The sequence below is a fragment of the Podarcis pityusensis genome, assembly GCF_964106645.2.
Source record: "Podarcis pityusensis genome assembly, chromosome: 3".
Taxonomy (NCBI): Eukaryota; Metazoa; Chordata; class Lepidosauria; order Squamata; family Lacertidae; genus Podarcis; species Podarcis pityusensis.
In genome coordinates this window covers 98,065,364-98,089,480 of record NC_138026.1, presented here as the reverse complement: position 1 = coordinate 98,089,480, position 24,117 = coordinate 98,065,364, and the positions used below count along the sequence as shown (strand labels likewise).

Below are 24,117 nucleotides of genomic sequence, written 5' to 3'. Positions count from 1 at the left end.
CGGACTCGACTAAACGACTAAACAGCAGCAATCGGCCACTTGCAACCAAGTGAAGATGCCCGTGTGCCAGGATGTCATCTGGCATCTCCTCCATCTGGGGGTGCATGCCTGGGGATCCTTGGATCTTGACTGTTTTCAGTTCTTTGCTGTAGAATTCTATCCATGATACTTTATCTGCACAATCAGAATTAATTTCAGGAAACAAAAAATTGTATTGAAAAATACAATTTTCAAGCTACCTGGCCCAAAACATGGTAACTAGGCATTACCTAGTAATGTAACCTGGTTTAAGAAGCCATTTGGCTCCTACCTTGTATATCTGAGTTTCGAACACTGCTTATCTTTACAAAAATCATTTTTTCCCAGGTCTTCCACCAAGGTTTTCCTTAAACCACCTTCTGGAGTGCTATCAGTGTACTAAAGGAGATGAACATGCTTCATATGGAGAAACAGGAATGCCCGTTCCTCCTTTTGGCTGCACCTTTTCAACAGGTATGGGGAAATTTTATCTGTAAACATTGCAATGTGGCAGAAAAGGGCAACTGAAATGATCAAGGGCCTAGAGCAACTCCTCTGTGAAGAAAGGTTATACTGTAATGTTTGGGCCTTTCATATAAACCTGCAGGGGCTATATTTATTATTTATTTATTATTAAACTTATATCCCATTCTACCTCCCATATGAAACCAAGGTGGTAAAACAACTAGCAATAAAAACATGTTTATAACAATTCCAGTACAGATGCACACCAGTCTTTATGATTGCTTATTTATAGAAGTATATCTATGCTGCCATATAATAAAATAACAAGGCTGTGATACATTATTTTATATATGTTCTTACTTTAGTTCTGTGATTACTTAACATTTTTATCCTGACATTTTGTGCTGTTAGATTGCACCCTCTTTAGTGGAGTGTTATCCAAAGCACTTTTAAAAATGTTTTCAAACGTACAAATACTGCTTTGTTTTCCAGCTCCAGATGTGCAGCATGTACTTGCCGTTGCAAATGAAGAAGGATTTGTTAGGCTCTACGACACCCATACACAAAAAAGTAACAAGGGGATTTTTAGAGGTAAAAGGGAAACCTTGATGGGAACTATGAGCTGAATTAGTTGATAAAGGCAGTAAACAAAAAAAGTGTTTTGACTGATTAAATAATTGGCAGATATTAGGAACAAGAACTTCAGTATTTAAAAAGTAGCATAGCATACCTTTCATTGTAATTCTTATGTCTGCTTCCATTACTGCTTTCTTACTTGGTTGATGGAAAGTCAAAACATGAGAGGATGATTGCCACCTCCTTCATACCTTATATGCATTGCTCTGTGCTTGGGGTTTCTTCCTGCTACCACAGAGGAAGTTGTGTTTGTATGAAAGTTATGTGCACACAATACTGTAAATTGTAGTTGTTTCAGTGTTTTTCAACAGCTGTTTGTTTGGAACTAACACAGGCTTTTATTTTCCCAATAGAGTGGCAGGCTCACTCAAACGCTGTTTTTGATATTGCTTGGGTGCCTGGAGAACATAAAATTGTGAGTAAGCTAAAACTATCCCTTCCTTGTTTGGCCCTTTATATGTGCCGTCACAAATTCCAGTGTTCTTTCCGTCTCTTCTATGATAAGATCACTAGTAGACCCAGTAACCTCACTCATACTTTCAAAAGTTGGTTTACCTGATATGCAGGTAAATCATTGTGTTCTGTTGTTTCATAGGCCAAAGGAGGCAATCTATCAAAGAATTGTCCACAAGTGGATTCTTAAAGATGGAAATGTACAGAAGATGGCCATTAGTAGGGGGCATTTTTAACCTTTTGGATATCTGCTGACCTTGTTAGCCATTCTTTAAAAAATGTAAAGGGGCAGTATCGATGAATGAATCCAATTCTGTATCTTGCAGTTTGCCTAAAATTCATGATTGATTCTCTGTTTACAGAATGCCTTTACAGTAATAGTTTAGATCCCATGCTTTGACCCAGCAGCTGCATATAAAATTGACAACTTATAATGTATGTATGTTTTACACAGTGCATTCAGTACCATTCAGAGTAGAATCACTGAAATTTACATAACTAACTTAGGTCTAGTAATTGCAAAATCGGGGCCTGGTTATTTGTGGTTCTGTTACCTTTGAAACTTCCACTTTCATATCTGAGTCATATTGTTGCTGCCACCTTCTAAGGCTGCAATCATATGCAGACTTGGGAGTAAGTCCCTTTGAACTTGCTGGAGTAAACACCCATAGGTTTGCACTGAGAGTGTCAAGAGTGTCTTTTATGCTGAAAGGAAACATGTTTTACCTTCAAAAGCTCATGCCAATACAAGCTATAGTCTTGGAGGGCAACAGGACTCTGCCTTCTTTTTTTTCTCTAACTACAATGATTAGCTAACTTCTTTATCTTTTAAGGTTACCGCTTCAGGAGACCAAACTGCAAAAGTCTGGGATGTACGGACTAGTGAGCTACTGGGAGTCTGCAAAGGGCACCAGTGCAGCCTCAAGTCGGTTGCTTTCTCTAAATTTGAAAGGGGTAAATATTCCTATTTTATATTTCAGTATATCTCGCCACTTTTGAGGTCATCTGCTAATTGACCCTGTTAACTGGAAATGCCAGGAAATGAGCCTGAGACTTGCTTCATGCAAAGCTTGCTTTCTGCCACTGAGTTATAGTCTTTCTATGGATTTATCACAGGTTTTTAAAAAGCTGCTCCAGTGTTACCAGGAAAGTTTGGAAACCCTTGGCTTTCCTTTGAATAGATGAGATTGTGGCTAGTCCTGCATAAATGGGGTAGAAGTCTCATGTTGGTACATCTAGGTATGTTGGCAGCCTTTGATGCCTTTGCATCTGTGGTGATATTGTGTCCTTTTCAGAGCTTTGGTGAGTGAAAAGGCAGTGATTCCAGCTTAGCTCCTCAATGTGTTTTTTGAGTCTTTCTCAGCCATCTAAACAGGACTCCTACTGCCCCGTGCTTGGTGCAGGAGAAGGAACAGAAAATAGAGATGTCATAGAGTCCAGAGCCAAAACCTGATGCTAAAAGAATTAGAGATTCCTTGTAACAACAAGTTTCCTAAACCTCAAGTTTCTATGCAGAATACCTCCTAAATAATTACCGAGTTTAAATTAAATTGCAGGGTTGCATATGAAAAATGTTTCAGTATTTCAAACTGAGAGTACCATTTTGTACTCTGAGAGTATTAAATGGCCCAGGACTGTCATACCTCAAGGACTGTGTCTCTTCATATTAACCAACCTGGACCCCACAATCATTTGAGGTTCATCTTCTGCCTGTGAGAGGTCTGGTGGGTGGCAACACGAGAATGGGCCCTTTTTGCAGTGGCTCCTCGCTTGGAGAATGCCCTACCCAAGGAGCCTTGCCTGATGCCTCTGTTACATAACTTTAGGTGCCTGGTAAAAATGTTTCTCTTCTATTTCTCTTCTCAGTCAATGGTCTTTTAAACAGCAGGAAGGAGATACTGTTTTTTGCTTGTTACTATGTTACATATTTTTGTATATGTACAGCTGCCCTGTGATCCTTGAATGAAGGGCAGAATAGAAATATAATTATTATTAATAATTTTGCACTGTATATTCCACAGCTGTGTTCTGTACTGGAGGAAGGGATGGAAACATCATGGTTTGGGACACACGGTGCAATAAGAAAGGTACATCCTATTATAATTCAGGTCTGTTCACTTAATATGGGCTGAGTGCAGCATTCATAATCATTGCTGACTTTTTTTTTTCCTTTGTAGTGGTGTGATAGTAGCCTTCCAATTTAGTTTATTTATGAGCTCATTCTCTGTGTGGAACTGCCATGCAGCGGAGGTCCTTTTAATATTGTTTCTTGAAATTGCCTTTCAGATGGATTTTACAGGCAGGTGAAGCAAATAAGTGGGGCCCACAACATAGTAGACAAGCAGACTCCATCCAAACTAAAGAAGAAAAAGCAGAATGTGAGAGGACTTGCTCCCTCAGTGGTAAGGATTTGGAAGCTGAAGGCCATTCAGCGCCCGCTTGTGCAAAGAAAAGAGACTAGCTTTATAGAATGTTCTGCTGCATAAGGTTGAGCTTTGCCTTGGCTTGAAAATAAACTGTGGACGTTGTAAATACTAGAGAGTGGGGGCGAGGAGTGAGCAAATTGAATGAAATAGGTCCACATGAGCCTCTATCAATAGCTAGCCTTGCTTCCAGCAAGAGATAAAAAAAACAAAAATCCACTGTTTTCACCAGACTATTCTGTTAGGCTTTTCTCCAAATTAGTGCCCACACAGTCTGGTGTACAAACCTTTCTCCTTTCATTTTCCCCATGTGTATTAGTGCTTTCTCACACATGTATACCTTACAGAACATTCACCCGCAGGCAGCATCACACACCACTTGTATACATATGCATACGTATATCTTGAATTTGTAGCACTCTCCCCTTTGCTGTTTATTTCTTTAGTAAATTTATTTGCGACCCTTCATCTGGGAATCACAGGGCGGTTTACAATATCGAAACAGAAATAACAAACAAAACAATACCCCCCTCAGACACAGTTTTAAAAGGTTGTTTAATCAGCCAAAGCTCTGGGGGAAGAGGAATGTTTTTGCTTGGCGCCTACTAGGAACATGCATTATGCCAGGTCAGACTACTTGTTTGTCCAGACTGGCATTGCCAACTCTGGCTGGCAGCAGCTCTCCAGAATCTCCAGTTGGAGAGGGGTCTTTTACATCACCAGGTGTCTGGTCCTTCGTAACTGGCGATTCCAGGGAGCGAACAGTCTGCATTTAAAGCAAATGCTCTACCACTGAGCTGCAGTCCATTGCCACACATTAATTTCCATTCTGCTTTTACCTTACCTTTCCGTTGCTCTTTAGCAGAAAACGCTTCCAGCAAAAAGTAGTAATACAGTCACTGCCCTGTGGCTTGCAGTCAAAATGATACGATGCATAAGGAAAAAGGAATGCGGAGGGGCAATAAGCAAACACAGGTTCTTACAGTTCTTATAACATCCAGCTAGGTTGGAACAGTTCAGCTAGCCTGATGGAATGGCTGCTGCTAAGTGGCAAATGAGGAGTGCCAAAGGCAGCTGGCTTTTCAGCTGAGATGATGTAATAGCCTTCCTTCCCTTTTCTCTTGCTTCTCTGCAGCTTATCTTAAACTTAGTCCTTTCAGTTAATAAGTAGGAATATCACTGGCTTCAGGGCATGAACGCATATCCCATCTATGCCACTTCATGGCCTCGGTTTCCACCTTCTGTTAATATTAGGGCAGCAATTGGGGAGCAAGGAGAAGCTGCTTAATGAAGCTGTTTACAGGGAATGTTTAGGATAAATCAAGGCTGAAACTACCTCGCATAACTTTTCTGTGGTTTTCAGATAGAATTTCTTCCTTCTCCCTAGGATTTTCAGCAGAGTGTGACAGTGGTGCTACTTCAAGATGAACACACCTTAATCTCAGCTGGGGCAGTTGATGGGTAAGGAAGCAATTGCGGCAATTCTTTAATAAACCCTCCTTAGCTCCTGTCCCACATCAAGCCCATCTGGTACTAAAACAACAAAAAACAAGTAAGAAATATAGCTGTATTTTACAGGTGAAGGGCAAAGATGGAAAGCCAATTTGGAATAAACACTGCTCCTTTGCTATATGTGTCCTCAATTTTGAGTTCGCTCAGGAAAAACTCCCTCATTTCTCTGCGGGGATGCATTTTACCACAAGTAATTTCTTTTACCAGGAAAGAAAAAAGTTACCTAATGAGATAAAAGGAGATGGGGAGGAAATAGGTGGTGGCTCTTGGTTATGTGCATACGGTTGAGCTGATTCTTACCCTTGTCCTGGAATGGGGGCATACATACATACATACAGCAAACTATGGATCAGCATATTGCCCTATTCAGTTGTGAGTGCCCATATAAGCTGATCACATTTTTAAGCAAATATCCACCCATGCAGTCATTGGTGGGGGAGGTGGAGGCAATGGAGCATAGAATGCCTTATCTTGACACAGGGCTCCGAAGGAAAAGGTATCACCTCCAATCTCGCGCCCTCCCACAACATTCCATTCCCCTTGGTATGTGTGTTACAAATGAGAAAGAACTGTGGAGTTCTGATAGGGCCTGTCTCTTGAATTTTAGCGTAATCAAGGTATGGGACCTGCGCAAGAACTACACCACGTATCGACAGGATCCAGTGCCATCCAGATCTTTCAGCTACCCTGGGACCAGCACTCGTAAGCTTGGTATGTCTTAGCATTGTGCTGAAGAACTGAAGGGAACCAGAGTCCCTTAAAAACAAAACAGCAGGTCTTCCTTTGCTTTCTCACTTTACGGTGAAACACATTATGTAGATCTGTCCATCTGGCTTCAGCTTCGATGAACTGTTCCAGGTGGGGAGTGCGGTCCTAATTTTCCTGGATCTTCTAGTTGCCTTCAGTACTATTGACCATGGTGTCCTTCTGGATAGGCTTTATGAATTAGGGTTTAAGGGCACAGAACTCTGATGGTTCTGTTCCTACTGGAGGACTGATTCCAGTAGATGCTTGGCCCCATAGCATCTATATTGCTGCCGCCCTGTGCTTTTCAACATCAACATGAAGGCTCTGAGTGGGGTCATCTGGGAATATGGAGCATGATATCAACAAACTCCACTCCTTTAACACATAATTCAGTTTAGAAGGGCTGGATGAATGCTAACCAACTGGAACTCAATCCAGAGAAGGTGGAGGAACTGCTGGTGTGGGTTGGTAATGATCAGCCCGCTGAATAGAAGTTTGCAGTATTGCTATGACCCTAGAATGGAAAAGAGAGCTAGCTGGGTGGGACTCCGGATGGGACCATTTTGCTGCAGTTTCTATTTATTCCCTCTATAGAGCCAGTGTGGTGTAGTGGTTAAGAGCGGTAGTCACGTAATCTGGGTAACCGGGTTCGTGTCTCCGCTCCTCCACATGCAGCTGCTGGGTGACCTTGGGCCAGTCACACTTCTTTGAAGTCTCTCAGCCCCACTCACCTCACAGAGTGTTTGTTGTGGGGGAGGAAGGGAAAGGAGAATGTTAGCCGCTTTGAGACTCCTGAAGGGGAGTGAAAGGCGGGATATCAAATCCAAACTCTTCTTCTTCTTCTTCTTCTGAAGCAGCTACTTGTTTATCATACATTTGACATAGAGCTTTTTCTCGTCTAGGTTATTCTAGTCTTGTTTTGGACTCGAGTGGTACCAGCCTATTCGCTAATTGCACTGATGACAATATATACATGTTCAGTATGTCGACTACAAAGACCACTCCAGGTAAGAATGATTAATATCGCACACTAGATTATCCTTAAACCTAGGTGCTCATGAAGCTTAGGCAAATATGGCATGTGTGTGTACATCGTCAAATCCTATGTGTATTTCCTGTAAAAGAACCTCTACAGTGTTCAATGAGCCTTGCTACTTGCTGACTGGGGCTAGTGGGAATTTAAGTCTAACACATCTGGGAGCACCAGGTTGGCAAAGCTGCGCTGTTATCTCCACCTACATTTACCGAGAAGTAAGGCCACTGTATTCATAAAATCTAAATATTTGCTTGATTACTATAATGCACCCTATACACATCCATAGAGGATCTGCTTGTAATGAGTTATAAGTGATTAAATAAATACCCATGACATATAGTTGTGAATTGTTACCATGTTCAGTTCCATATCCTATTATAATGGAGAGAAGTTGTTCTTGTTTTTTTGTTTGTTTTTTTTCCACTCTGCCACTTTAGCCAGTGGCTTCTCTTCAAAATCTGTTCTTAGGCCACCAGAGAGCAGCAAATACTGAAAGCCTGGAAAAGAGCAGGTGCTGCTCACTTTCCCTTTTGTACTTCCTCGAATTAAAGTCTCTTCGCTATAGAGTTTATAGAGCATAATTACTTAAACTTTCTTCTCCACCCATCCCCTTTTGGAGGAAATGTGGTCTGAGACAAACTTTTCATGGACGTCTGTCTACATTCCAAGCATTTGAGCTCATACTATATCCTGTAATTTAATTTTGTACAATTTTAATAAAAATTGGCTAGGTCCAATGAACTTGTTTGGGTGTGTTGGGTGACTTCGCCAAAGGCAATTTTAAACACCTTATCCCGAGCCCTGCATTTATAGTCAAATACTTGATTTTTTTAATTAAGCAGTTGTGCAAACATATACATTTCTGGCTGTAGTAATAACATTGTTCTAGTGGCACCTGGATTTTTATTTATTTCTTGGCAGGGAACTGGGGTGGGAGATAGCAGTATAAGAAAAACATAGAGGCTGCTGGCAGCTGGGTGTACTTAAAGGAAGGAGACTGCAAAGGTAGCAAGTGTATGTATTCCCTTAATGTTAGGAAGCAAATAGCCCAATATGTCAAATCCACATGCCAAAGAAACTCCTACCACCTTTACTGTTCTGAAGTCAGTTATTGCTGCAGATTATGGTATTGCCATCTATATGATGGGTGCCGCAATGAGCTTCTCTTTCAGGACTGAGGGAGGCCTCGGTAACGTTCTATGCTAAGGCTAGGAATGCGCCCTTTCCCCCTTCACAGTCAACCCAGAGCTCTTGGCATCTGCACGTAACTCTCCCCATTAGTGACAGCCACTTCCAGTTTTTGACGTGCCAAGAGTCACAGCTATTTGGGGCAGTAGTTCCAAGGCGTAATCGATCAGGTGAGCTGTTACGGAGCCCTTAAAAATAGCCCACTGACCCGTGTCACCGAGCCGGTGCATATCCTCCTTGAGAAATAGGATACCAGAGGCAGGAAGTGAGAGAGGAGCAGCTTCCCTGACAGATGCTGGAGCTTCATTCTCTATCCAAGAAGTGCTGAATGCTAAGAGGTTTAAGGAAGCGGCCATAACTGGGGGCTTTGAAGACCGAGAAGCAGAGCAAAACTGCACTGCAAGGAGTACATAGGGTAACTGACTGGGGCGAAGGGAAGAGCGGGTCAGATTTGTTTTATTGCGATCTTTTCGTAAGCCAAACCAGGAACCTTTTGAAAAGCAGGGTATAAATCATTTGCCAAAATAATTCTGTTTTATCATAAACTGCTGGTGAAATCCTTGTCAGCTTTGGAATGCCAGACTACAGTAAGAGCCTCCTGGGCTGTACAGCAGGGTTGAGCAGACGGCAGATCAGGATCTAATGGTCAATCTCTGGGTCATGAGCTGCAGACAGGCCCAGGTTTCTGACTCCTAGTTGCTCAGCAGTAGTAGCAATAACGAAACAACCTTTTCCACCTAAATAAGCCTCCTAAAAATGGGGACTTTTGTGTGAAAGTTTCAGTTTTGGAAATAAGTCCCTAAACTCAGAATGTGCTCAGAGGCACTCTTTTTAAAATTCTTGTGACTTTTTTTGTTGTTGCACCTCTTCTACTTGGTAGAAGGTAGAAGTTGGGGGGGGGGAGCTGCTAGTAAAAGGCAAAGTGGATCTGACAAGTCTGAAACTTGCCCACCTTTTGCCATGCAGACACACGTTCACTTTACAGCATAATTCCTGTTTGATCAGTGTGTAGACCATAATATGAGATGCCTGAACTTACAGGCAGAATCCAGCATATATACATAAACATTTAGTTACCACCAGCATTCATTGTGGGTAAAAGTTAGGAACTGCATTGTGGTGGTTGCTTGCCCTTGCCCTGAAATGTTAATAAGGCACTGGCAGTGTTTCCTTGGGGCAGAGTGTGCTTCTGTTGACTGTGTGAGCTTTCCCTTAATTGTGTGTCCACCCCTGCCCTCCGTCAGCCAAGGCCCTCCCAGCCTGAAACGAAAGCCTTTTGGAGATGACTTCTGAAAAGCTTTGGGCTGAACTTCCACTTTGCTCTTCTTCCATGTAGGCTTTGTGTCAAGTGAAGCAAGTTTCCCAACCATTTCACTTGTTGCTTAACTGAGCGCAGCTGTTTCCAAACAAGCCCAGCTTCTAATACTTTCGCTTCTGAAGTCGGCTGCTCAAATTTTACTAAATGGTGCGAAGTATTATGAAGGGTTGACGAAAGACTGCTGGGAGTATTATTTGACCTCTCATATTTTATTGCAAAGGGATGCTTCCTCAGCGGACAAGAAGATCTAGCAGCCTCCCCAATCTGGTGCCCTCCAGATGTTGAACTCCCATCAGCCCCAGCCAGCACTGCCAATAGTCAGGGATGGCTAGAGCTTCAGATCCAGGGCTACAATTCCCCAGAGTTCCCTGGGAAGCAGGACCGATTGTTAAACCACTCTTCCATCTGTAGCTCTGGGCAGGGAATAGGGGTCTCCTAACAACTCTTGACAACCGTAACGAACGGTAGTACCTAGGATTCTTCTGTGGAAGCCATGGCTGTTTAAAAGTGGCATGATACTGCTTTAAATGTGTAGTACGGAAGGGGCCCTGATCCTCGGTGTATGTGAACTGGCAGGAAATGGACTCACTATTGGTCTGTGCGTTTATAACTACTGACTAATCCTGAAAGTTTGGTTTTCTTTGTTGAATCTCAGGGTCCATTTTCAGTGGGCATCAAAATTCCAGTTTCTATGTCAAATCCAGCATCAGCCCAGATGACCAGTTCTTGATTAGCGGCTCAAGTGACCAGAATGCCTACATCTGGAAGGTAAGCAGCCCCAACCCCTGCGGTTGGTCTCTTCCACACCCAGTGAACACAGAGAGGAGGCAGGGACAGAATCATTGGTGCGGGGGCTGCTCCTAGCATTACTATGCCAAGAGTATACAACTGTCAAGCCCAAATGCAAGTGCTGATAGAAAACAGCTAACTTCCTGCTTCTACTTTCTTTCATGGCTCCTGGCTCCTGCTTATTTCAAGTTGCTGATCTTAATCTGGTTTTAATAGGCCTTTAAAAAATCCCTTTCAGTCCTGTTTACTCAGCCAGCTATGACAAGCTGAAAGTTCTTGCTTCATATTTAACAGAGTCTAATGGTTTGTTTTGATTCTTCCCCCCCCACCCACCCAGCACTTTACCCACTTCACAAGCTCTTTCGTCAGGTTTGTCTCTCTTCTTCCTCTCCTCCTGCTCTACTTTTCACCTTCCTTAGATGCTTAGTATTCAGGAGTTAAGGCCTCCGCATTATTAGGGTGGCTGAGCCAGAGCTTTCAGCAAAATTCCCAAGCAGCTGAGAAGCTTAGCTGGCACACTGAGATGATGTGAGGAGGAATGCAAACGGCTTTTGTATTATTATTTCTCCACCCAAGGGCACTTACTTATATAGGCTTTTTTTTTTGTCCACCCCATCCAGTGTAAAACAAACTCAGTAACTGAGATGCCTTCTGCTAAATTTTATTTATTAAATATTCAATACTTCCCTTTGTCCATAGATCTCAGGGCAGTTCACAACGTAAAATTGCAAAGTAAAAAAAAACAAAAAATACATAATAAAAATAAGAACAAGAACAAGCCAATAACCCACCCACCCCCGCTCTCACAACACATTTAAAATGGCATTGGGTGTCAATCAGCCAAAGTTCTGGTTAAAGAGGAACATTTTTGCCAGACGCCTAAAGGTGTATAATGAAGGCGCCAGGTAAACCTCCCTGGGTAGAGCATTCCACAAGTGGGAAGCCACTGCAGAAAGGACCTATTCTTTTGTTGCTACCTTCTGCACCTCTCATGGAGTAGGCACACAAAGAAGGGCCTTGGATGATGATCTCAGGGTCCAGGTAGATTCATATGGAAAGAGGTGGTCCTTGAGGTATTGCGGTCTTCAGCTGTTTAAGGCTTTACAGGTGAACACCAGCACTTGGGCCCAGAAGCTAATTGGTAGCCAGTGCCACTGGATCAGTGTTATATGCTCAAACCTTGCCCTGGTGAGCAACCTGGCCACCAAATTCTGCACTAGCTGAAGTTTCAGAACAGTCTTCAGAGACAGCCCTGTGTAGAACACATTGCAGTAATCTAACCTAGAGATTACCACAGCATAGACAACATAAATTAGGCTATCCCTGTCCAGAATAAGAATCTAGAGTGGCCACTTCTTCCCCTGTCAACTTGGGTTGACTTTGTACACAGCAGGTACAAATCTGTGGTTGCACTTTTAAACTGTGTAATGGGCAGTCTTTCCTCATGTGTGATTCTTAAAACTTCTGTCCTAAATTCTGGAATGTTAGCGCTCGGATTCATTCATCTCTGGGCTACCAAAAATTGGATACAAGTTCCTTCCCACCACACTGTTCCACACCAGGAACACGTCAGATCCTGAGAGGGGAACAAAGCATGAAATTGAATCACACCATACTGACATCTACATGATTCCTTTTCTTATTTTGAGCAGAGAAGCCAAAATCATAGCACTGGAAAGAACAGAAGGCTATATATCCCCCATCAACCAAAAAAAACCCCTTGCCCCAAAGAATGATCCTCTGCCTTCCAGTGCCTCCCTTTCCCCACTGCATTCCAAGTCGCTGTGCCATATGCAGAGATCAAATCTGTCCAGCCCTTAAGTTGTCAGCTTCTAAGTTGGAAGAGACCCTCTCTGCAGCTTTTCATAAATGTGACCACATTTCTCCTTGTCTTCTCTCTCTGCTCTGGCTCCCTTTCTCTTCAGTTCACTGTAAAGTTCCATTATTGTTGTTGTTTAAAAAAATGTGTGTGCTCTGTTGCTCCTGTCTGTCTTCTTTAATCCCTCTTTATATGCCTCCTGATTCCAGATCCTTAGCTGGACCAAACAATAGATCTCTTGTCTCATACTTTTTCTGTCTGTCTCTCTCTTGGCAAGTTAAAAAGCAGCAGTTCCAACAGAGATCCTTGGGGGAATCTCCCTCCATTCTTGCATCCCTCCGTTGTGAGAGTTGTCAATTTATTTCTGTTCTCCGCTTCCTGTTTTTTATCTAGTTTCTGGCCCATAAGAGGATTTATCCTTTTACCCCGTGATTGCACAGTTTCCTTAGGAACCTTTGGTTGAGAGACTTCTGTCAAAGCCTTTTTGAAAGTTGAAATACTCCGTTATCTACCAGCCTTCTCTGTTCCACTGAGATTTTAACTGGTGTCCTTTAATTGTCCTTCCCTTATGTTCCTCCTCCTTACTTTACCTCAAGTATATGTTTATTTAGATTATTATCTTGCAGATACAGTTTTGTGTTCTGTTAATCTTAAGTTATGTACTATACATTGCCTTGCTTGTTAGATACTGAAAAACCATTATTCATTAGCTGTTGTCTCTGCGCAAAACAATAACCTCTTTCACCTTCAAAGGAGCATAGGGGGCCACCTCTCACCAATTCTTACGGTGGTCCATGTTGCTTGGTACTGTCAACACAGGCTAGCAGTGGCTCTTTAGGGTAGGGATTTCCCCCAAGCCTACCTGAACATACTAGGAATTAGACCTAGGATCTTGCGCACGCAAAACATGCATTCTACCACTGAGCCATTGGCCATTTCTCTGAGCTAAGTCTTGGAGTTGAGGCTGGTTCACACAAGCAAAGCAGCCAGTCGCGACACTAACAAGTCGTTCTTCATTGTGGCCTATCAGGTGTAAGACTGCATGGAGATAATAACCATCACTCCCTGGGTGAACTTGCCTCACTTTTTGTCTGCACTGCATGCTGAACCCATGGGCTTAACTTCTCAAGAGACGTTCCTGATGTCCTCCTTGTATTACATGGCTGCCTGGCCCAACCCTCCAACTCCTTGTCCCGCAACCTGATTGTCCAATAAGAGGGAAATTTATTAAGACGTCTGTCACTTCGTTGAGCACACTGGAGTTAAATCATTGCTTCCACCTCCAACCTAGTGGCCTGAGGTAAAGTTCCCTCAGCGCCATAACCTTCTCTGGAAGCAGTGTAATCAATATGCTGTAAGGAAAGGAGATGCATTAGTAATAAAGAGCAAGATTTATTGTTACCTCAGCATTTGAGATACCTCGAGGCAGTACTCCACAAAAAGTATCCTGGTAGTTTCTTTTGTTGTGTACACAACTTGTTGTGGCTGAAAACTATGGCTTTCTCTTGCCAGGGCAAGAGGAGGCTGCAGAATATCTGTTGTCCTTATGGGCCACTATAGGCACCCCACATGCAGCGCAGCTTCAAATGTGATTAATTCTAAACAGCCTGAGTGCTTATCAGGAGCTGGTAGGGGAGAAGGCAGCCATTGGAGGTGAAAGCATTGGTCATGTCTTAGACGAGGGACAAGGACTTTTGGCCCTCCAGAAGTTGAATTCCAACTCCCATCAGCTAGTGGCCAGAGATGGCAGCAATTGCAGTCCAGATCTGGAGGGCTGCATGTTCCCTATCCAGGTCTAATGCAGGGCCTGGGTATTTGCTATGGGATCTGCCACCACTCTGCCTTTTCTGCACATGAATTGGCTCTGCCATTATTGCAGATTTGTTTCCATGCAGAGATTGGCTGTTCTGGACAGGAGCGTCTTGCCAGCATGCCAGGCCTGAATTGTAGGCTGACATTTGGGATTGTCTGTTTATTTGGTTTAAGAGCATTTATAAGCTGCTTAAAGTTTTGTAAATCTCTTGGCGCTGCGCAACATAAAATAACCATTTTCATCAAAACAGAAGTGCAGCATGAAACAGGAGTATAAAAGCATATTAAAAACAAATAAAATGGCTATTCAGGGAATTCAAAATCATAAAACAGGTTTTGAACTTATGGGCCACAGAAAGTCTGGGTAGTTGCAATTTCACAAGCTTTATGGCAGGGGGTGGGTAGTGTTTTCTAACTATAGTAGAGCTAAGCCAAAGCTGGGCTTATCCATTTATTGCTCCATCGTGCATTGATTATTGCTCTAAAGATGAGCATTTGCAAGGAAGGATGTGCTCAAAGGTGTCAGTTAACCCTCAATGCAATCCCTAGGACTGGGACCAGCTGCTTAGGGCTTTTTTATTATTATTCCTTATGAATGTTGAATCCAGACCCAGCAAGAAGTATGTCTTTTTCGGCCTGCTCTCATTAATAAGGGATTGTGAGACATTGCTACACACCGTGGAAGGGGGAAATGGCTAAATGTAAACACAGATACTCTCTCTACCAAGAGCTTTAGCTTTAGCTGTTCTCCTTAAAAGGGCTCTGGTTTCCATGTTGTTGCCTCCTTTGGCAAAGAGGATGGGTTTTGAACAGGGCATTTTCTAAATATATATAGGCAAGAAGCTGACCTAAACTCAGAGGGGGCAAAAACCCCTTTAAAATGCACCAACCGGACTTAAACCCAATCCTCAGTATTCTACTTAAGAACTTTATGGATAGCTTTTCAAGCTGTCAGAACAATAAAGAGAAACTAGATCAGGAAAAGTAGAGCATCCTTTTTTTGCTTTTCATACATCCTTGCAAAGCTTCATTTACCCACATGGTGAAGAATTTAATAAAGTTCGCTTAGTCATCAGTGCAAATCCTCGTCAAATATCACATTGCTGACGGTGACTCACAGCTTTGGGAAGGAGAGCGGCTGAAAAATAGAATCGAGCATCTGAGAATCTGCTGCAGCTTGAGGTTAGCTTAGGTTACTCCTTATTCATTAGCGGCCTAATGAGTCAGAGTAGGTGGCGTGGCATTTTCTCCCAATTGCTCCCTCACCTGCGGCATTGCTAGGAGGTTTTCTGCCTCGGTCAGTACAGATAGCCAGGAGGAGTTATGCATAGAGGACTGTGCTGAAAGATTTATTACGCCTAAGGCACTTTCAGGATGGGGTGGGCATGCAAGGTCCAGAAAGTGGAGATCCCATGCCATGTCGCCTCTGTCCCTCTTGGTGTCTCTCCAGAAAGAAACCGTAGAACAGGGGTCCTCAAACTGTCCACTCCCCAGGGACCAGTTGAGGCAGCTGGAAATTACTGAGTCCCACCAGTCGCAAAACAGTGATCAGTGGTCCATGCCAGTCACAAAATGACAGTGGATGGAGGCAGAGTTCGTCATAACCAGCTGGAAATTACTGACAGCTTCTACTGATTTATCTAATCCATCTTTCCTTTATATCCCCAGTTTTTTTATTTATATAATAATAAATAACACACTAACCTTTTATCTTGCTTTCTGATACTCTTCAACATCTCCTCTGGCCCCCTTTTTTTATAAAATGATATTTATTGAGAATTTTAAAATTACAAAAAAAAAACCAAGAAAAAAAGAAGGAAAAAACAAGGAAAAAACAAATTGCAATTAAACAATACAAATCGGTAAAAGTCAAAGTCAAAAAGCAAGAACAAAACACATAACACATCAAAATCAAAAAGCAAAAATAAACCAAAAAAATTTAAAAACAGATCCAGTATTCCCAAATCCCTAACTGTCATTACCTTACTTCATCGACCTCCTCACACCTCCCTTTTTTGTATTCTAGTTGTTAATTATCACAGCAAATCCTTTCCATTTTTCATAATATTCTGTCATTAAATTACCTTAATCTATTTTAACCTTATCTTACCATAAAAAACCCTAAAACTTAAAACTTAAATCTTATTTATACCAATTTCTCATAACCATAACATATTCTTACATAATTCTTTTTAACATTTCTGCTAAAGCCAAATAATTTCGTTCCAACATTTTTCTAATACTCATTAATTTTACAAAGCTTTCCTAAATAAATTTTTTAAAAACTTTCTTCCAATCTTCATCCAACGTCTCTTCCTCCTGGTCTCGGGTTTTGTCAGTCCTTTCTATCCCATCCATCTAGTTCATTAACCTGGTAACCTTATGTCCAAGGCCCTTAAGTCTCTTCCATGTCCCTTCCGCAGATCTTCTTCATATTTATATCTGTACTTTACTTTGTCTTCTGCTCCTTTCACTCGTGGAGACTCCAGCTTGACAATATTTTTGTCCCTTCTTGACAGATCAGCCCCTTTTCCATAGTCAACACTGAACTCCATGTGGTATTTAAAAGCATGTTTCAAGGTCCCTCCAAAGTTGAGGACCCCCACAACCCCAAACTCCTCCCGGCCCAAAGCCAGACTTGAAAAGTCAAAACATCCCTGCATAGGGGGGTCTATCCAGCCCCCCATCTCCAAGCCAAGCAAGACTCTATCTCTCCAAATCTGGCTTTTTCCAGGTTCATTCGTCAGATCCAACAACTCATGTTCCTGCTGGGCCACAGTTCCCTCCATCTCTGCCTCACGAGGTCCAGCAACAACCTCCTCCCTCATCTGATCTGTCAGAGCACACTCCTGGATTAATTCCTGAGTGGGTTCTATATAGATACCCACTACCTGTCCAAAATTTCCGATCGCAACAGTCATCAAATCCGTCTTCTCATGCAACTGTTCCAATAAAGCACTTGTCTTGCAGAAAGCAAGCACCAGAGCCACCGAGTACATTCTTGTGCAAGGTCAGAGTCTGGTCCCACGATCTTAATCTATTGCAGCTGCAAAGCTCCCCAGTTCAGATTTAATAACAGTTTCACAAGCTCCCTCTAGGGGAAAAAGCTTCTATTTGTATCCATCTCTTTTTTTTTTTTTTAAAGCAGATCTAACAACAAAGTTTCCTTTTTCAGATATTTTGTCAATATTTTGTTCCTTTTAGATGCGAGGGGGAACAATGGAATCACTATGTTTCTCTTCTTTTAACTATCTGTCAAAAACGTTTGTCTATAGTCAATGAACTTCCCGAGGACGTCTGTCCTGACACCCCGCTCCCAGGTTCAAGACGGTGGAAAATTGCTTTTCTTTACACTCTCTTCTGCAGGTTTAAACAGTCCAGAAAAAATCCCCCCTCTTCTCCTGCTTCCAAGGGGGGTTCAGTAATTTTAGATGATGAAAATTGATCCTTTACAGGCGATTTTCTAAACTCTAGCTTGCCGTGTCTTTGCTTTAATCTATCTACAAAAAGCGGAAGGCGGACTTCCTGTTTAGACCTTCCCACTTCAGTGCCAAATTAAAAGAAATTTCTTAATCCAATTTTCCGTTCTACTCACGGACAGTTATTTAAGATCCAATTGTCCACAGGAAAAAGTCAGCACTCTCTGGCAACAGCAATGCGGCTTCACTCCGTGAAAGAAGCAGTCGATTCAAAGCACCGCGCCATTCACCCCACGTCGCTCCGGATCCCCAAAACCGGGTTTCCCTGCGAGTAGGGGAGGCGCAAAAGGTGCCAGCCGAATCCCACGTCCACAGGCTTCTCCCGCCTGTGGTTTTTGATGGGTCTCTGCCTCGCCGTGGCAGTTCAGACCCTTTTTTCCACGGAGCGGATTCCTCCCGATTGGAGGAAATCCGCCATTGCCAGAGGCGCCAACCCGGAAGTCGCCAACATCTCCTCTGGCCCTTTCCCCTCTGAGAAGGGAGCCTTCCCCTCCCCTCTCTCTCTCTCTCTCTCACACACACACACACACACATACACACACCCCTAGCGCTCCTCCACACAGCATACAAGGAGCTGCTGGTCATGACATTAGTCCTGTCAAAGGGCCATGGCATAGCTAAGAGGTGGACCAGGCAAGTAAAGAGGCCCCAGGTAGGCTGTGGCACTCAGCCCCCCTGAAAGTGGATCAAGGCCACACCCCATAGTCGCCTTTGACTCACAGCAAGCAAATCTAGCAACAAGGCCTACTGAGATTTCTGAATGCATCACAGTCAAACAGAACCGGTTGTTTCTGTATGAGAAGCAGAAGGGTGTTGCCTTGACCTTTCAAGAAAAGAATTCTGATTTACAGATCGCTTCCTATGTGGACGTTCTGTCTGCACACTGCAACAGGGAATCTAACACAGAATCGGGCTTCTGAAGGACTTCAGCCTAATTCATCAGAGCAAATTACTTTGCCTTGTGAATTTGCAGAAGCGTTTGAAAGTGTCCTGGTAAATCAACCAAGGAGTCTCAAACGGAAAAGCAGGAATGCTGAAGGTGTGTGTGTTTGGGAGGTGGTGGAGATTTTTGTGCTGTGCCCTACATGGGCCAGAGGATAGTCTGAAGGCACATGCTACGCTGCTGAAGCTAAGCAGATCTGTCCCCATAAGCTCTCTGGGTATGAGCCTGCCAGGGAACCAGAGGTAAGCTGCTCTGAGCTTTTTGGAGTTACAGCAGGCTGTGCAAGGGTGACTGAAAAAAAAATCAGTACTTCTTTCTACTCTCCCCTGCTCCCCACGCCACCTGTCTCATAATCTTTGTTGCCACCCCAGACATTTCCAAAATATTCTGCATTATTTGAGAATGGAAAAGATTGCACTTGAAGTGACTCATACATAGCTGTTAATTTTGCAGGTTCTTGACAGGGTACAGGGTTTTGGCTTTATGCCAGCGTCAGAGAAGCTGTGATCCTTCAAATATTGCTGGCCTCCAACTCCCCCATCATCCCTGAGCATTTCTTATGTTGGTTGGAGCTGATAAGAGTTGGGAGTCCAGCAATATTTGGAGGACTGCAGTTTCCCCAGCCCTGGCTGATGTAATACAGGATGTGCCCAACATACGTATGGATTTCTAGCTTTCCGTAACTGCACACTTAAATTTTTCCCCTATTACTTTTCCTGGGTTAAAAATGCTTGTCTTTTTTTGAAAGACGTCATTCGTACCAAGGCTGTCTGCAAAATATAACTCTAAGGTGTTAAGAAATGAAGATTTTGTAAGCACCACTGATGAGCTGGGCTTATGATGCCTGTTTTGTATGTGGCCAGGTTTGTGTGTGCTGTGATTCTAGAGCAAGGATGTGGAAGTTATGGCACTCCAGATGTTGTCGGACTCCAACTCCCTCCAGCCCCTCTGCCAGAATGGCCGAAGGTCGGGGATAAGGAAGTCATAGTCCAACAACATCCGGAAAGCCGCAGGTATCCCTATATCAGTCCTAGGGGAAGATGGGGAAGGAAAAAGCAGGAATGGTGGTTCTGAATGCAGAATTTCGACTTCTGACAACCTTATTTGTTTGTTTTTAAATCATGTTACTTAAAACACCGAGCAGGTTTTGGGATGGGGAATATACCGTATTTTTTGCTCTATAAGACTCACTTTTTCCCTCCTAAAAAGTAAGGGGAAATGTGTGTGCGTCTTATGGAGCGAATGCAGGCTGCACAGCTATCCCAGAAGCCAGAACAGCAAGAGGGATTGCTGCTTTCACTGTGTAGCGATCCCTCTTGCTGTTCTGGCTTCTGAGATTCAGAATATTTTTTTTCTTGTTTTCCTCCTCCAAAAACCAGTCTTGTGGTCTGGTGCGTCTTATAGAGCGAAAAATACAGTGTGTAATTTTTAAAAGAAGCTCTTGGGATTTATGGCTGACAAGATATCTCAGTCAGTAGAGCATGAGACTCTTAATTCCAGGGTTGTGGGTTCGAATCCCACATTGCGTAAAAGATTCCTGCATTGTGGGGGGGCGAGGTTGGACTAGATGACCCTCATGACCCCTTCCAACTATACAATTCTATGATTCTATCATAAGATATGCTTGAAAGTGTGCAGCCGACAGCTGCTGATATCTCTGAAGCCAGGAATTGATGTGGCAGCTGAGTTACATTTCCAGTGGTTGGGAAGCGAAGGTTGTGTCTTGCATCGTTCTTTGCCCCTTGCTACAAGTTAGACAACTGGCGCAAACTGAGCAAAATAAGAGAGTCCTTGCAAATGTGCATGATTTGTACAGCTTTTTTAGATGCAGAATTTGGATGGCTTTTAACATTTTGTGTGTGCGCACGCACACATTTCCTCAGCATGCCACTGGTTTCTCAATTTCCTTTTAAACTTGCTCTATTTGAAAGGCAGCACTGTTTGGTAATTGTGGATTACAGAGCAGATTTTGCTAACCTGGCATCCTCCACATGTTTTGGGGCTGATGGGAGTTGTAGTACAAAACATTCAGAGAGCACCAGGCTGGAAAATACCCCAGATTGATGTTTGTCCTTCTGATACCTAGATGTTTTGATGTTCCGGTGTCTTCGCTTTTCTGACTTTCTCTGCAATTCTTCCTTTCTATAGGTATCTGAGCCCCAGCTTCCTCCCATGATGCTCATTGGCCACTTGCAGGAGGTCACCTCTGTTGCCTGGTGTCCATCTGACTTCACTAAGGTTTGCTTCCACATTTTCAAAATCTCCCCTTATGCCTGCCTTTTGGAAGAAACTCCACTAACAAAAGCCTAAATATAATTTCTTTTCATTTGCTTCAAAGCAAAAGTAGCTTCTCCTGCCCAGATAGCCTTAAGCCCTTGGCTATACAACTGACTCTCCCACTGTGAGATAAGGCAGAGGAAAGGACCTTTTTTGGTTGTAGAGCACCATTTGTGGAGCTCAAAAGGACCACTGGAGAGACCTGTCAGGAGTATACATGGGCCACTGGTATCAAACTGTATGCCTTACTAGAAAAGCTAATCAATAGACTGAAACTGACATGGGGACAAATAGAAAAGGACACCTTCTCCCTAGTATGACTCCCCTTTATCACATACAAAGCCCAACAAGACAACAACAAGAACCCACCAATAGCATATGAGTCAATATGTCTAGCTTGACCCAACAATTCCTCCCCCTCCCTCCCCCTCTGAAAAAAGAAACAATGCACATACTTTTGTAAACCAAGAAAATCTTTAATAAAAATAATTTTATTTAATTTTAAGGCCTCGTCTGGCATGGTTATCTTTGCACCAGGCAAACCCTTTTTTTTTTATTCACATGTTCTTGTACATGGAACATGTGTTTGCTTAGTTCTTCATATCTCCCAATCCCTTTTCCTCTTGTGATGTGTCTTGTCAAAATTGTAAGCCTAAAGACAGGGGCTATCTCCCTTGTTCGTTTTATGTGTGTGCTTGATTTGTAAGCTCAAGAGTGGATTAAAAAATCCTGTCAACTGAAGAGCTAGTACCTCTTTGTGGAATTCTTTCCCCAATAAGGTTTTTAATATTTCATCATTTACAAAGTTACATGTTTTAAAACTGAATATCTCACCATTCCAATAGATTGTCAAAGACAGCTAACAACATCACTGTTAAAACAATAAAACATTTTTTAAAATGGATTTACAGCATGAAACAACAACATAAAACATAATCTATAAAAAGCAGCAGCAGAAAATGCAAAAACTACAGCCAGCATCTCATCTTGGTAGCACAGAGACATATTTGGCAATTATTGGAACCAGATGTTATAGCCTAAAGGCCCATTTTATACCTTTTTTCTCTTGCTATGTTTTATTATATTTTAATTCCATAAACAGCTCTGAAATTTATTTAAGAGGTGGTATAGAAATCTATTGATTTAAACTTAATAAGACAGGTGGTTAAAAAAAAATATTACTGACTCATAATTCTACCAGGCTCTAATCTGAAATGACATAGCATTACATCCTTTAAAATTCAGCTAATAAAGAGAGAGCCTGGGGTTCTCAATGTAGCAGGATAGCTGCAAGTCCCTTCTCTGACACATTTACCATTCCCAAAACTCGCCACTCTTCCACTGTTTGTTAGAGAGTCAACATCTTCACTTGTTTGCAAAGTGCGGCATTTCTCAGCCGGCTCCCTGTGCTCTTTTGCAGATTTCCACATGTTCAGACGACAACACCGTCAAGATTTGGCGCTTAAAGCGAGGAACCGAAGAAGAGAACTGTCTAGACAAAAGCAGCTTGGTGGGTTGGGCCTGCCAGAAGAAAGTGGGAGAACAAAGTGGAACAGGTAAGAACTTCCGAGACGCTGACAAACGTTCTCTCCTGTGCAGTAGATTTGTAGCTTGGGGGCAATTTCTTTAATAAAGCAGAGGCATGGCAGAAATTAGGTTCGAGAACAGTTTTCGCAACAGCTATATGAAACTGATGTCTTGTCAGTGTGTGAAATACCTGTGTAGCCGGAAGATGATTTTTTCCCACCCCCTGCATAGCTCATGGAAGACTAGTAATTAAAAGTACATAAGACTAATTCAGGTTATCAGTTTGATGTGCAGCTGAGAGGATACAGCTGCCACAGAATATGAACGTGTGTATGCAAGGTAACAGGCTGAATGTCAAAAAGCATTGCAGACATGTGGCAAAATTGTGGCTCGGTGATTACCAGCTTAAAACAGCATTTAAAGGCATGGTAAAACCCAGTCTTGCCACACATTTGTAAGAAGTGGAAGCATTCAAACAGCTCTGCAAGTTAATGGTCACCTGAAGCTGATTATGTTGGCCCTGAAATCAAGGATAATTTTTCTTATCTTTTAAGGATTCTCTGTGAATTATGCAAATAAAGAAAAGTTACGATTGGTTGTATTGCATAGTCCAGAGGTTTTCAGACTTTGTGCTCCCAGGGCCCACTTGAGACAATTACTGAAGCTCACCAGTCATAATCAGGCAGCCTTCCTTCCCACCTAGCTAACAGGGCCAGTGGTCAGGGATGATGGGAATTGAAGTCCCAAAATAGCTGGAGAGCCAAGTTTGGCCATGCCTGACTAGGCCCTCCCAAGGCAAGCTAAACCTTACACGACAGCTTACTCTTATGGTTTTAACCCCTTCATGTTTTAATTATAGACTTAAGCATGTTATCCCACAAACAATTGGTTCTAGATTATTTAATCTTCTTCCAAAAAATACAGTTTTATTGTTTTGTGATCATGTGGAAAATTCAGTAATCTGTCACTTCACAATTGCTGAAGCATACCCATGGAAACACTCTTCCTCCTATCCCTTTCTTCCCACAACTCAATAACAAAGAAGAAAAAGAACCACCAACGTGGTAAAACTGTTTCAGTGGATTGTGATTGAATCACACAATTCACACTTATGCACTAAGGCACAAGACAGTGGCATAGACCACTTGCTAGCACAACATTTATTATTGGCGATAGACTGATCCTATGGTACAGTTTAAAACAACAATACTCTGGATCGTGCTCCCTGCCCTGGGATTTCACAGTAATAGGAAAACAGGCTGTCTTTCTGCTTGAGGCATAAAGCCTCTCTCATAATATGTTCTCCATAGTCTCATTTGCAACCATACAATTACAGGTACAAGCACACAGTCCATTCACACACAGTCTATTTTAAGCAAAGAAAGTAAAGTCAGTAAACTGAAACAAAAGTAAAAGTTCAGGTCTCTTGAGATGTGCCAAGACATTCTCCTTCCTTCAGTTCAGATCTTGTTGCAGCATCCTGCGCTGCTGATCTCTTCATGGTGTTCGGATCATTCTTTCTCTGTTCCCAATGTGTAGTTAGAGAGTTTTTCATCCTGAGGAGAGACTCAGCAGCCATCTTGTGGCTAAGATAGCCACACACCCTAATTCCATAAGAATTGTATAATAGACGTCAGTAAACAAAAATACCAGAAATTCAACAGCATACTGTAGA

The 24,117-nt window shown here is 42.6% G+C and overlaps 1 protein-coding gene across 1 annotated transcript in view; it reads left to right on the top strand.

Moving 5' to 3' along the window:
* The window catches only part of DTL (denticleless E3 ubiquitin protein ligase homolog), a 33,782-nt gene that overhangs the window by 2,479 nt on the left and 7,186 nt on the right, over positions 1-24,117 (top strand). The window contains 12 exon segments of the mRNA XM_081000512.1: positions 367-492; positions 976-1,074; positions 1,473-1,534; positions 2,406-2,526; positions 3,594-3,659; positions 3,859-3,974; positions 5,383-5,456; positions 6,115-6,218; positions 7,157-7,261; positions 10,452-10,564; positions 20,787-20,876; positions 22,336-22,471. Coding sequence (XP_080856638.1) covers positions 367-492; positions 976-1,074; positions 1,473-1,534; positions 2,406-2,526; positions 3,594-3,659; positions 3,859-3,974; positions 5,383-5,456; positions 6,115-6,218; positions 7,157-7,261; positions 10,452-10,564; positions 20,787-20,876; positions 22,336-22,471 — 1,212 coding nt within the window.